Source organism: Podarcis liolepis (assembly GCF_965112155.1).
Source record: "Podarcis liolepis genome assembly, chromosome: 16".
Classification (NCBI taxonomy): domain Eukaryota; kingdom Metazoa; phylum Chordata; class Lepidosauria; order Squamata; family Lacertidae; genus Podarcis; species Podarcis liolepis.
Genome location: NC_139567.1, coordinates 10469389 through 10481581, shown reverse-complemented (window position 1 = coordinate 10481581; position 12193 = coordinate 10469389). Strand labels below are relative to the sequence as shown.

Genomic DNA, 12193 nt, shown 5'->3' with positions numbered 1-12193 from the left:
CAGCCTGCTTTAAGAGTCGCATGCATTGTTGCACAAACTTTTGCCTCTGGTCCTTCCCAACCCCCCAGAAATTTGACCATGAGGAAAAGCAGCCCTCAGGCTAAATTAAATAAAAGAAAAATCCTCCACTAATATTTTCTATTATATTTATCTTAGTTAATAAAAGACAACGCTTTCTTATTAATTAGGTTGGTTCCCCTTTAAGGGAATGAGCCTGTGGTCAGCTCTAGAGAAAAACTATAGAACAACACAAAGTGGAAAGGAGAGCTAGTAGTTTCAGTTAAGAGAGCCCTGGTTTGCTGCCAAGTTCAGAGATGCTCAAACACAATATAAATAATGCTACTTCATTATTATTATTATTATTATTATTATTATTATTATTATTCATTATCTCTATAAAGCCATCAATGTGCATGATCCTCTACAAAGTACAAGAAAACAAGCACCTGCCCCACAGAGCTTACAATCTAAAAACAAAAGGTTAGGTCTTACTTTATAGTAGTTGAATGGGTGCCACCCCCCTGTGGCTATTTCCCATATTGACACAGAAATGGAGGATACACGTAAGAGAGAGTAGAGCCACAGCACCAAGAGTTGTACTTGAGATAGCTTCTGATCCTCGCATGGCTCCTTCCCACGTGATTCACCTCTCTCAAATAGTTCCTCCACTCCCCAGAGCAGCATGGGAAGTAGCCATAGGTGAGATGCTACCAGGACAAAAAAGACAGCTCCCCAACCACGTTTCTTGGCTAACGCGGTTCTGCCCTCACAAGCAAGCTCTTGCTGCAACAGCCGTAGTTCTGTTCTCAAGCATTACAGATACTTTTTCCATCAGTCCAAACCCTACTGACCCTGCACTCTTCTGTATCATTCAGGTGGTGGGTCCTTTCCACTCACCGCTGCTATACTTTGAGTTCTACCCGCTGCTGTATTCCAGTCTTTGATTCTTTTTCAAATAAACACAGTGAAGATGATGCACTTTAAGCCTCGCTATTCTCACCCTGTCAACTTTTAGCCCTGAGCTCCTCAAGAGCAATCTACAACTTGGACAGCAAGAGCTGATCCTGAGAAACTATGTTCTGCCCAATTTTCACTTCTTTCACAGACTCTCATGCTTTTTTTTTGGGGGGGGAGGTTGGATTTCATCCACGATTGTTCATATAATCTAGGCTAGGTAAACCAAAATCTATTTGAAGTTGAATCAGGGTTGAAGAGCTGAATAACGAAACACCTGGCGTTGGCCTCCTTCATTCTGTAACCTGCAAATGTCATAAGCCTTTGAATCTTAAGATACTGAGTCTCAAGACAAGTGGTGTAGAAAAACACACCTGCCATCAGCCCATCGGGTCTTGAGCCAAATCTCTCCTGCCTGTCTCTCTTTCCTTAGCATGAAGCAGCTGCGGTGGTGGCCTACCTTGGTGAGAGTCCATTTTGGAGGCAATTCACTTAAGATAATCAGATGCAATAAGAGGAAAGAGCTCTCGTAACCTTGGTATTAAAAGGGGGAGTGGATTTTGGCAAGTGTTACCTTTTATCACCCTGCAGCACTGTAATGGGGCAAGTGTTACCTGCCAAAATGCCATCTCCTTCATATCTGTGAAAGGAAGAGGAGCCCCATCCTTTGCTGCAACCTGATCATCAGACGGAAAAGCCACAGAGCAGGCTCTGGCACTGCATGTGGCAATGGGGCACGTCATGGCAACCACTGGTGCCAAAGGTTTTATGAACTTTGCTGTAGCCTTGTGATACCTTTTGAGTCCAACCCTTCGCCCCAGTCATGGATGGGTTAATGTTGCAGAGGTACAAGCTGGCATGGGATCAGGGAGCAGAAAGAAGGGGGCAGGGTGGGGAAAGGAAGAAGGATGGAGAGGGACAGATGGAGATGGAATTACCACTCACCTTGCATCGGCTTCACTGTAGTATTCCCTGGCAACAATGTCTTCAAAGAGCTCCCCGCCCGTGACCCTGAAATAGAACGCAGACCACAGTTCAAGCAAAGTTTGAAATATGAAAAAGCACCCCTTGAGGGCAAACTGCTACAGCCCAGCTGTTCTTGAAAGACCAGAGGAGCCCGCCAGAAGTTCTTATTTTCTAGATCCCTTTTCCGAAACACAGACTTGGGATGAAACTGCCACCTGTTCTGCTGGAGAAATTATCATCGGGGCCACTGGCAGTAGTCAGCAGGGCTGGGCTCCTGGCAAGGTCCACTGGTGACCCTGGAGTCTCCAGGTCTTCTGTTGTTACTGTCTGTCCTCTCTGAGCAAGCAAACAAGACAGAGGAGGTGTAGCAGCATCCCCCACTTGCCTCCCACTTTCTCTTTGGATAACTTGCCTCCTGATCCGGGCCTAAGGACAAAGGGTCGACGGTGCGGAAGCATTTTGCCCAAAGCTCCCCAAACTCTGGAGCCAACCAGTTGCTCATCCATGGCAAAGACCTAGGTGATCTGCTCTTCCCATATACTGCCAACTGAATAGTCTGCCATTTTAAGACACCGAGAAATATAAGCAACAAAGGCAGTGCTGACAACATTTTGGAAGAGGCAAGTAAGAATGGTGAAAGACAAAAGGGGCACTTATGGCAGGAGTTTGTTACCAGGTTGATGACACAGATCACTGCTCATCAAATTTGGGGTAAGAGGAAGAGGAATGCTTTTAGTTTACAGTACATACTCTCATTTTGAAAATTAAGCACTGGGCAATGTACTCCCTTGTCATCACCCAGGACCATGTGAGCGCCGCTGATTGGGCCTCTTCAAACAAAGAGCACAAGGACCAAAGCATGGAGCAATTTGCTCCGTCTGCCTTCCTAAGCTGTGTACTGTTTCATTTCCACGCTGTTGCTGCAGCTCTAAATCTTGTTCTCTCTCCCACCCACACAGAGCTACAGATGTAATGCTTGCAACCCGCTACTTCCCTCTGTGCTGCCAATCACCTGACTACGAGGAGATCGTGTTGCCTCCTGTGTGAGAGCCAAGAGAACAACACCATGGATTTGCAGGGCAATTTTTTTTTTGTTATAGCTGCCTCTTCAACAACCACCTCATTCCATTCCCTTCTTCCATGCAATCCCCCCTCAAAATACAGCAATGTCTGCAAACTGGAGACTACCCCAAAGTAGTTCAGATTCTCTTTCATCTCTCACTTTCGCCTAGATTCTCATCTCTATAGTTAACTTCGGATTTGACATTGCTAATTTGAATGGGAGAAAACTTAAGTCCTCAAGAAGCTTTGACAAGCCATTCTTGAGACTGCCATGGTAATGTGAGAAGTTTTTCTGTATGTCTGTTCAAAAGGAAGAGAATCTAGGAGCAGCTCTGCATATAGATGAATTTATTATAAGAGACACATGTATATAAGCACAATATTATGATATTGTCGCAGTGATGGCTAGCAGGAACAGGCCTGTGACAAAATGATAATTTGGGAAGCTGCTCAACAAGCTGGAAGGCTACACTGCTTAGTATTGAGATATGCTGAGCATCTGCACTTCTCAGATATTTCAGCTGGCTTTAGAGGAGCAAGCTTGAGAAGCCTAATGATGGATATCAGCTCAAATGCACTCAACATTCAGGAGGCCCTTTAGGATAAGGGATGGCTAGCAAGGAAAGAAAAACAGTCAGCTGTAAAAGTATCCTTCATTTTCAGCAAGGCAAACTAGATTTGGAAGCAACTGTCAGCCATAGCACTTGAGCACTGAATTCTTCCACAACCCATGTGTTTCTCCCGATGACAGGGGTGGGGGAACTTTTCAAGTCTGAGGGCCACATTCTCTCTGGGGCAACCTTTTGGGGGCCACCTGCTGATGGCAGGGGCAAAAGTGGGCCAAGCAATGAACGTGAATTTTACTTATGTACAATAAACTCTCTACGCTCCATCTGGGCAAGCAAAAAGAAATGTTCCAGCCAGCAAAAACATGTAAAGAGGGTACAAAGCAGGTCTAGAGGAGATGGGTGGCCTGGCATAGAGGAGGCAGCCTGGGGAGAGTGCCGAGGGCCAGATAAATTGGCATGAAGGGCCGCATTCAGCCCCTGGAACTGAGGCTCCCCATCCTTGAGCTATGAGAAAAACAATCATATGAGCCCACTCCATACTGGAGGCTCGTGTTCAATATAAAAAGGTAAAGGTTCCTCTGACCATTAGGTCCAGTCGTGACCGACTCTGGGGTTGCGGCACTCATCTCGCTTTATTGTCCTAGGGAGCCGGCGTACAGCTTCCGGGTCATGTGGCCAGCACACTCAATATAGAATATCAATAAAGACAGGGCAGGATACAAATAAGGTAGAGAACAGATATCTAGTGCTTTTTTTCTGGAGGGATACCCCTAAACATTTTGTGAATCTAAGTTTGGCCTCATTGAGGGGCAGTATTTCAATATGAGTAGGAAAATGATAGAGTATCCCTAAACGTTGTTGTTTTTTTTTTTAAGAAAAAAAGCACTGCAGATATCTAAAACTGTTTCCAGACAATAGTTTTACAGGACAGGTAGATGCAGTGCACATGTTCCAGCAAACAGGTCAAGGGTATGCAAAGGCCAGCACTAGCCCAGCAGGCCACAGGGCCATTATTACAGTACTGTAATAGCTCAACATGTCTGTTTTCACTGGCATCTTGCCCTTCTTGTGTAAGAGATGAGCTGAGTATAAGAATTTGTTGTATGGGTGTGTCCTGAGTAGTGTACGTGCACTTCAGGAATAAGCAGCAGCTACCAACACCACCACTCCATTTGACGCTTGTCCCAGGTTTACTGATTTTCATGCCTAACAAAAGCTAACCGAGGAAGACCCATGTTGGGCTGCTAGCGTTGTAAGATAGAATGACTGTGCACTTTACTCAAAAGTAGGTCCCACTGAGTGCCACATGATTTACCCCCCAGTGAATGAGCAGAGGATGCCACCTGAGTGACTCTGTCTAAGAAAGAGGTTATGGAAGAGAATGGAATGAGTATTAGCAGAGGTTACAGCGAGGAAGCAAGCATGGGTTTAAAGTCTCCCCCCCCCCCACACACACACCGGTAATGCTGAGTTCCATGAAAAAAGGGAGCAATCTGTCATCTTTGTTCTTGAATCGCAAGGTATACCACCCTCCAACATTTCAAACAGCCTCAGCGGATGATCAAAGCCTCCCCATTCTGCCCAGCTTTCAGCTTCATTCTGCATACACCAGGAATTGCTTGATATTCACAGAATCAAGTCTTGAGCCTATAAGGTCTCGGAAAGCACATGCAAAACCGTAACAACCCACGCAGCAGCTGGCCCAGTCCACAGCTGGGTCCTCAAGTGTCCTTTGCCATGTGGCCCGGGGGATGTAAACCTGCATTTTACTTTCAATCCTCCCGCTGCAGGCAAGGGACATACCAAGGTCTGTGTGACTCCAGCGAAAGACAAGCTCAGGAGCTGCACTGACTCAGAGAAGAGCTAAATATAGCTCACTGCCTAACTGGAGCTGTCAGGGAAGAGGAGAGATGAGATCACCAGCTTCTATATCTGGAATGAAGTGAGAGGCAGCCGAGCAAAGCACACAATGTCTCCACAAGCCCCCAGACACTTTGCAAAGGCAGTCGGCACAGGACATGGCCTACAGCCATCCTGACAAAAGGAATGGGAAGAGGGACAGGCCAACAACGCTGTCTGGAGCCCTGGAGCCAACAGAGCCTTTAAAACTTATGCGGGTCTTAGTGGGCATGTCTCTGGCTAAGCAGCTGTTTAGCTACTCTGGGCGTAGTGTGTCAGGGGCACTGAGTCACCCCCATCATTCTGATATCCTTCCTCCTTCTCATCACCCTCCCCTTCATGCTAATGGAATGGCTGCAGCTGCAGCCTTCTTCTCTCCCCTGCCCCCGTGAGGATGCCACAGCCTGCTCAATTCCCCTAGCAGCACACAAAATTTATTCAGAATTCTATCTGTATAATTCTGTATACCTGTATAATCCTGAAGGAGCATCTCCAGCCCCATTGTTCTGCCCGGACACTGAGATCCAGCGCCGAGGGCCTTCTGGCGGTTCCCTTACTGCGAGAAGCCAAGTTACAGGGAACCAGGCAGAGGGCCTTCTCGGTAGTGGCGCCCGCCCTGTGGAATGCCCTCCCATCAGATGTCAAAGAAATAAACAACAATCGGACTTTTAGAAGACATCTGAAGGCAGCCCTGTTTAGGGAAGCTTTTAATACTGGATGAATCACTGTGTTTTAATATTCTTCTGGAAGCCGGCCAGAGTGGCTGGGGAAACCCAGCCAGATGGGCGGGCTATAAATCTATTATGATGATGATGATGTAGGGGAGGTAGGAAACTATCCACAGTGTGCCACCAGGAAGGGGACAATCAGTCGCAACTATGATGCTGTGCTGGAGAAGTGGGGAGGGGGAGTATTTTAAAGCAGATAAATTCCAGGTTAAGTTCAGTAGGGGTCTGGGTGAGCTACTGGGCAGGGACATCAAGTGCAAGAATAGAGCATATAGTGATATAGTCACAATGGATTTCCTACTTACAGATCAAAGACGAGGTAGTGGAAGCCTTCCTCAGATATGCTATCATGGAGGCGAACTGCAAAGGAACACAAAACGATACATTACATACCTGCAATTTTCCTCCTCTGCCTTAAAACATACATTACACAAAGTACATAAGGTCTCACGGGCACACAGCCCATGCATAGCACAAGGCAGCAGTGTGATGAGGCCCAGGTAACGGGACCTTCATCTGAACTACCAGCAGCATAACTGTGAGGATTATCTCAAAGCATTTAGATCACTTAGAATGCAAGATCTTCCTTTCCACAGGCTCCTTCCCCTATCCAGCATATTGCTGCCACACTGCCTTGACTTACCAAGTCCCCAGGAGTACAGATTTATAATACAGGGGAAGAGGGGAAAAACAGACTGGGATATACTAGTAGATTGATTTTCAGTAAATCAGCAAGGATTTCTGACTCCAAATTGTTTAACAACAGGAACAACAAAATCACACACACACTTAGAGTTCAGGCAACACTTAGATAATCAGGAACAGATATTTATGTGAAATGAAGGGCTGTGGTCTCAGCTCATTTCTAGTACTCAAAACAAATTGCAATCTCCAATGCAATTCCTGATCTACAGTAGGCACTTGCCTGCCCATAAACCTGTTTCTGAGTCAAACTTCTGCAAACCAGCTGGGCAAAAATTAGGTAATAAGTTAAGAAGATAAGACAAGACTTCCTGGATTAGACTAAATACTCATCTAACCCAGTATTCTGCTTCCGGCAGTAGCCATCCAGATGGTTAGGAGGAGTTTCTAAGCGCAGCCCGCTCTTTGTATCCAGTATACGGTCATCACTGCACCTGAACACTGGAAATTCCATTTTCAGTAGAACCATCATTGTTTGTATGTAAGAGCAGATATACCAGGCTTTTGGGCCATGGGGCTTACAGTCTAAAATCGATGCAGGAAAACAACAGATCAGGGAGTGGGGGCTGAAGAGAGGAGTAGGGAGGAGTAGGCAGAGGGAAAATGCATGCATATTTCAATTACATGTACTTTGGCTTGGTTACAATAAGGCAGCCTTCCCTCTGGATGTTTTGGGCTACAACTTCCATCACCACTAGCCAGTGGGGCTAACAATCAAGGATTATGTAAGTTGTGGTTCAGAACATCTGGAGGTCACCAGGTTGTGGAAGGCAGTATGGAAGAAGGGGCAGCAATTCCAGAGGGATCAGGAAAAGGGAAGCAGAGGCTGGGCTGGGGGGGCAAGAAATAGGAAGGAGGGAGAGAACAGGTGGCTGCCAGAATGCTTGCAATGGGTGTCTCAAGCACAATCGGGAGTTCAAGCTGTCAGTTATCTCCCTTGAGAGTCTGGTTGGCACGCCTGCTTGGTGGGAACAAACCCAACTCAATTAAAATGAATTTATCAAGAAAGCCACGTAAAAGGTGCATAAGGTTACAGGAGAATCTAAAATTTGGAGACAGGAGTCCAAAATATTTTCTATGGAGACAAACTAAAAGGTTTAGAAAACAGCTGGGTGCTTGTTTGTTTTCTAAACACAAGAAAACCATTCAACCATCTATGATGAAATTAAAATATGTCCAAGGTAGTGAAGAATACATATTTTAGCAGTATAATAATGCCACTAAAACTTATGCCAGCTTAAAAATAAATAAATCTCTCGGTCGTATGTTTATTTGAATGTTTGAAGTAGAAAATATTATAGAAGATCCACAAATCTCCCATAGTACTGAAACACCTCACTTGTGACAAAGTAGGATGTAAGTCTCTAACCCTACATTTCTGCTCCGCAAACAAATAATAATAATAATAATAATAATAATAATCCATTATAAGCTAACAAAGTGGCCATGGTTGCATGCCATAGTCTGAAATGAGAAGCAGGCTGATAAATACTACTCATATTGGACCTGCGGCTGTTCTTCCCTTTAACAAGCTGAGAAGAGACAGAAAATGGTGCTGGCTTACAGGTGAATCCATGCTCATGGTTTGTTTCCCTCCATGCAAACTTTGAGATGAAGCCAAGAAAAAACCTTTACTTCCTCTAAAGGTTTGGAGAGAAATTACAAGCACTGGTTCACATTTAACACTAAACCATTGCTGTGGTCCCCCCCACCCTTTCTGGTTCAGGAAAAAGAGGAGCAAGATAAACACAATTTGAGCAAGATGCACCAGCACGTCCACGATAACCCATAGTTTGTTTCTGGCGCAAGTTTCCTATAAGTGCCAATCATCACGAAAAGTAATTTCTGGCTGAATGTAGAGGGACACTTAATTTTTTCCTTAGTAAACACACAGCGCATCCAAATCTGCCACCCTGGGCTCCTTCAGGAGGAAGGGTGGGTTATAAATGGAATTATTATTATTGTCAGGGCCTAGGTTAAAAATGGAATGGTAGAGCAAACAAGCTCACATACTAACTAGTGGAATGAATAATAGCAATACAGTAGTCTCCCCTACAACATAGATCTAGATAGATAGATAGATAGATAGATGATAGATGATGATGATAGATAGATGATAGATAGATAGATAGATAGATAGATAGATAGATAGATAGATAGATAGATGATAGATAGATGATAGATAGATAGATAGATAGATGATAGATAGATAGATCTTAGTTTACAAAAATAGGTGCATTGTCTCTTTTCAAGTTGCATTTTCTACAGATCAGTTTCATTTGTTGTGAGACATTAGTGTTACATACTGTACACTGTTAGGTTAGGAAGAAAAGAGGGGGAAAGAGGGGAGGGGAGATTGGTGAGTGGGGTGGGGTGGGGTGGCAATGCTTCTATTCTTCTACTTAGTGTATGTATGGGGTTTTGAGTCAGCATCACTTGTGTGAGTTCTCTTACTATTCGCTTGTTGTATTTTCTTGGTGGTGGTGAGAGGTTGTGGGTGGCCTAGGGTGTAGTTGGTTGTCTTTGGTTGGCTGTAGTGAGATTTGTTTTTGTGTGTTTGTTTGGATCAGGTTAGTCAGATTGATTCATATGCTGTTGGCGGATTCTTGTTGTTGTCTTGTTGGGCTGTGTATGTGATAAAGGGGAGCCATACGAGGGTGAAGGTGTCTTCTTATATTTGTCCCCATGTCAGTTTCAGTTTACTGGTTAGTTTTTCTAATAAGGCTGTTTCCCATACTATTTGATACCTTTGGTCCATGCTTACTCCTGACAGGTCTCTCCAGTGTCTGGCTATGATGCTTCTGGCTGCTGAGAGTAGGTGGGTTATGAGTTCTTTGTGGTGTAATTGGGCATTATTGTCTTAGAAGATGTTCAGTAGGAGTGACTTATTTATGTTTGTGTCATTGGTGTTCATACTTGTAAACTGCTTAGAAGTCTCTATGAACTAAGAGGTATAGAAATAAATACATTTATTGTAATCTTCTTCTTCCACCTGCCTTGCCCCACCCTCCAGTCTATGTTTCTCAATGTGTATTGTATTATTTTATGCACTGTGGCTTGCCGTTGTTTTATTGATTGTAATTTCGAAATTATTTATTGTAATTGTTAAGAGTGGGTTTCTGTTTAATTTTTGTATGCTGATATTATTATTCTATACTATTCTAATGATTGTTGAATGTTAGCTTTAAAATAAGCAATCTACATCAAATAAAGTATGTTTTATTATCACATTTTTGTATTGCATTAGATTGTTTTAAGGTGTACATTCTTTGTTTTTTCAGCTTGTAAACCGCCTTGAGTATTGTAAGATAGAAAGGCGGTATACAAATTAAAAGTGATGATGATGATCATCATCATCTGCACTCCTTAGATGTTCAGCCCTGGGTATGTAGGTTAGGTAGAAGGGGTCCCCCAGAAGGATGAAATTGATGGACTATGCAGAACTGGATAAATTAACAGGAAGGATTTGAAACCCGCGGGACAAGAGATTCTTAGAAGGCTGGAGTAAATATACGAACTATTTGAAAAGCAATTGTAATGAAGAGATTATGCTAGTAGGACTGCAAGAAGTTTTGTAAGGAGGACTATCTGAAATATTGCAAGAAAGACTATGAGGAGAATTATTAGTTAATGATAATTAAGAGTAATAGAGAAATTAAGAAATGCAGAATAAGTGATAAAGAACGGAAAATCATCAGAGACGTTGACGGAAGTCTAAAACATTGTATAAGATAAGAAGTTATGTTATATGATTGTTGGAAATGATATGTTAAAAAAACTAATAAAAATATGTGTGTGTGTATCCCCAGAAAACATTTCAGTATAGGGTCCCTTGCACAAGGAAATAGCCCCATTACACTGCCTTCCTTCATGTCGTGAAAACAGAAATGTCAGGCCCATTGAAATGGAACATGAGATGCAGAACCAGGCCAAACGATTTTGCTGCCTAAAGGGAAAGAACAAATGATGCCCCCCTCCCTCAGTTAAGTTGCATTGCACCCAGGACTGACCAAGATATTTTGGCACCTGAGGCAGAAAGTGCAGCAAGTGTCTCTCCCTGGGAGTAAAAACATAATCATAGTAAATTAAATAGCTAAGATTTTACTGCCTTTTCATTATACCCAAAATCAGTTGCCTTAGGCAACTCTCTCACTCTGCTTACTGATGGGACTGACCCTGCATAGACGTGAAGCTCTCTTATGTCATTCAAATAGAAAGCGGAGCAGGAAACATTGCATAAAATGAATGAAGCCCTTTTTCTTCTCAGATTTGTGGGTATCTTTTCAGACTGAAGCGCTTTAATGTTAGATTGAACTTCCCTGCAAAGTGGAACTGGCATGAGAAAATGTATGTGGTACTAAATATCCTTTCCGCTCTCCTCGAAAGGTCAAGATCCAGCCCTCCTTAAGGGAAACAAAATTCATGGGCTTCTGAGACCTGGTTCTTTTTCTGTGCTTCAAGACATGTTGTTCCTCACCAGAACAAGGCTAATTAAACAAAAAGGAGGGGGAGGAATCATTTGCAAATGAAGTACCACATCTCCAAAAGTTCTTTGCAGATGAGGAAAAAATGTCTAGCAAGACAAACAAATACAGGGCCAATGCTTATAAACAGGATTTGACTACTACTCAGTCTCTGCATTGAAATTCATGCAGGATGATGCCTCAGTTCTGAGGGCCAGATCCCACAAAAGCACTGCACCAAGAGATCAAATCCAAGAGAGTGTGGAAGGCTATCAAGCTGCCATGGCTGGACTGAACACCAACTTTTCAACTGGAATTTAAAGGCGTATCTACAGCACAGATTTAACACTTACAGTATTCAATAGTCATTCCTTTCCCACAGGGAATCCTGGGAAACGTGTGAGAAGGGCTAGGGACCGTGAACAGAGAGTTCTTAGCAGCCTCACCAAAGTACAATTTTTAGGGTACAGTGGTGCCTCGCAAGACAAAAAGAATCCGTTCTGTGATTCTCTTCGTCTAGCGGTTTTTTCGTCTTGCGAAGCAAGCCCATTGGCGGATTAGCGCTATTAGCGGCTTTTAGCGGCTTATCTGCTGATTGGATCAGCTGATAAGCGGCTTAGCGGCTTAGAAAAAGGGGGGAAAGGGGGAAAAACAGCAGGAACTCGCAAGACATTGTCGTCTTGCGAAGCAAGCCCATAGGAAATTCGTTTTGCGAAGCACCTCCAAAACGGAAAACTCTTTCGTCTAGCGAGTTTTCCGTCTTGCGAGGCATTCGTCTTGCGGGGCACCACTGTACTTTGGAGGAAACAAATTTGCAGATGTGTGTTTGTACTGCAGAGATGACTGGAGG

At 43.8% G+C, this 12193-nt stretch overlaps 1 protein-coding gene across 18 annotated transcripts in view; it reads right to left on the bottom strand.

The window, feature by feature from the left end:
• The window catches only part of CAMK2B (calcium/calmodulin dependent protein kinase II beta), a 194264-nt gene that overhangs the window by 82576 nt on the left and 99495 nt on the right, over positions 1–12193 (bottom strand). For all 18 annotated transcript variants that reach the window (XM_083480467.1, XM_083480484.1, XM_083480483.1 and 15 more), the window contains exons 4-5: positions 6484–6538; positions 1900–1965 (exon numbers count right to left, since the gene is read on the bottom strand). In XM_083480467.1, coding sequence (XP_083336593.1) covers positions 1900–1965; positions 6484–6538 — 121 coding nt within the window. The remainder of the gene's footprint in view (positions 1–1899; positions 1966–6483; positions 6539–12193) is intronic.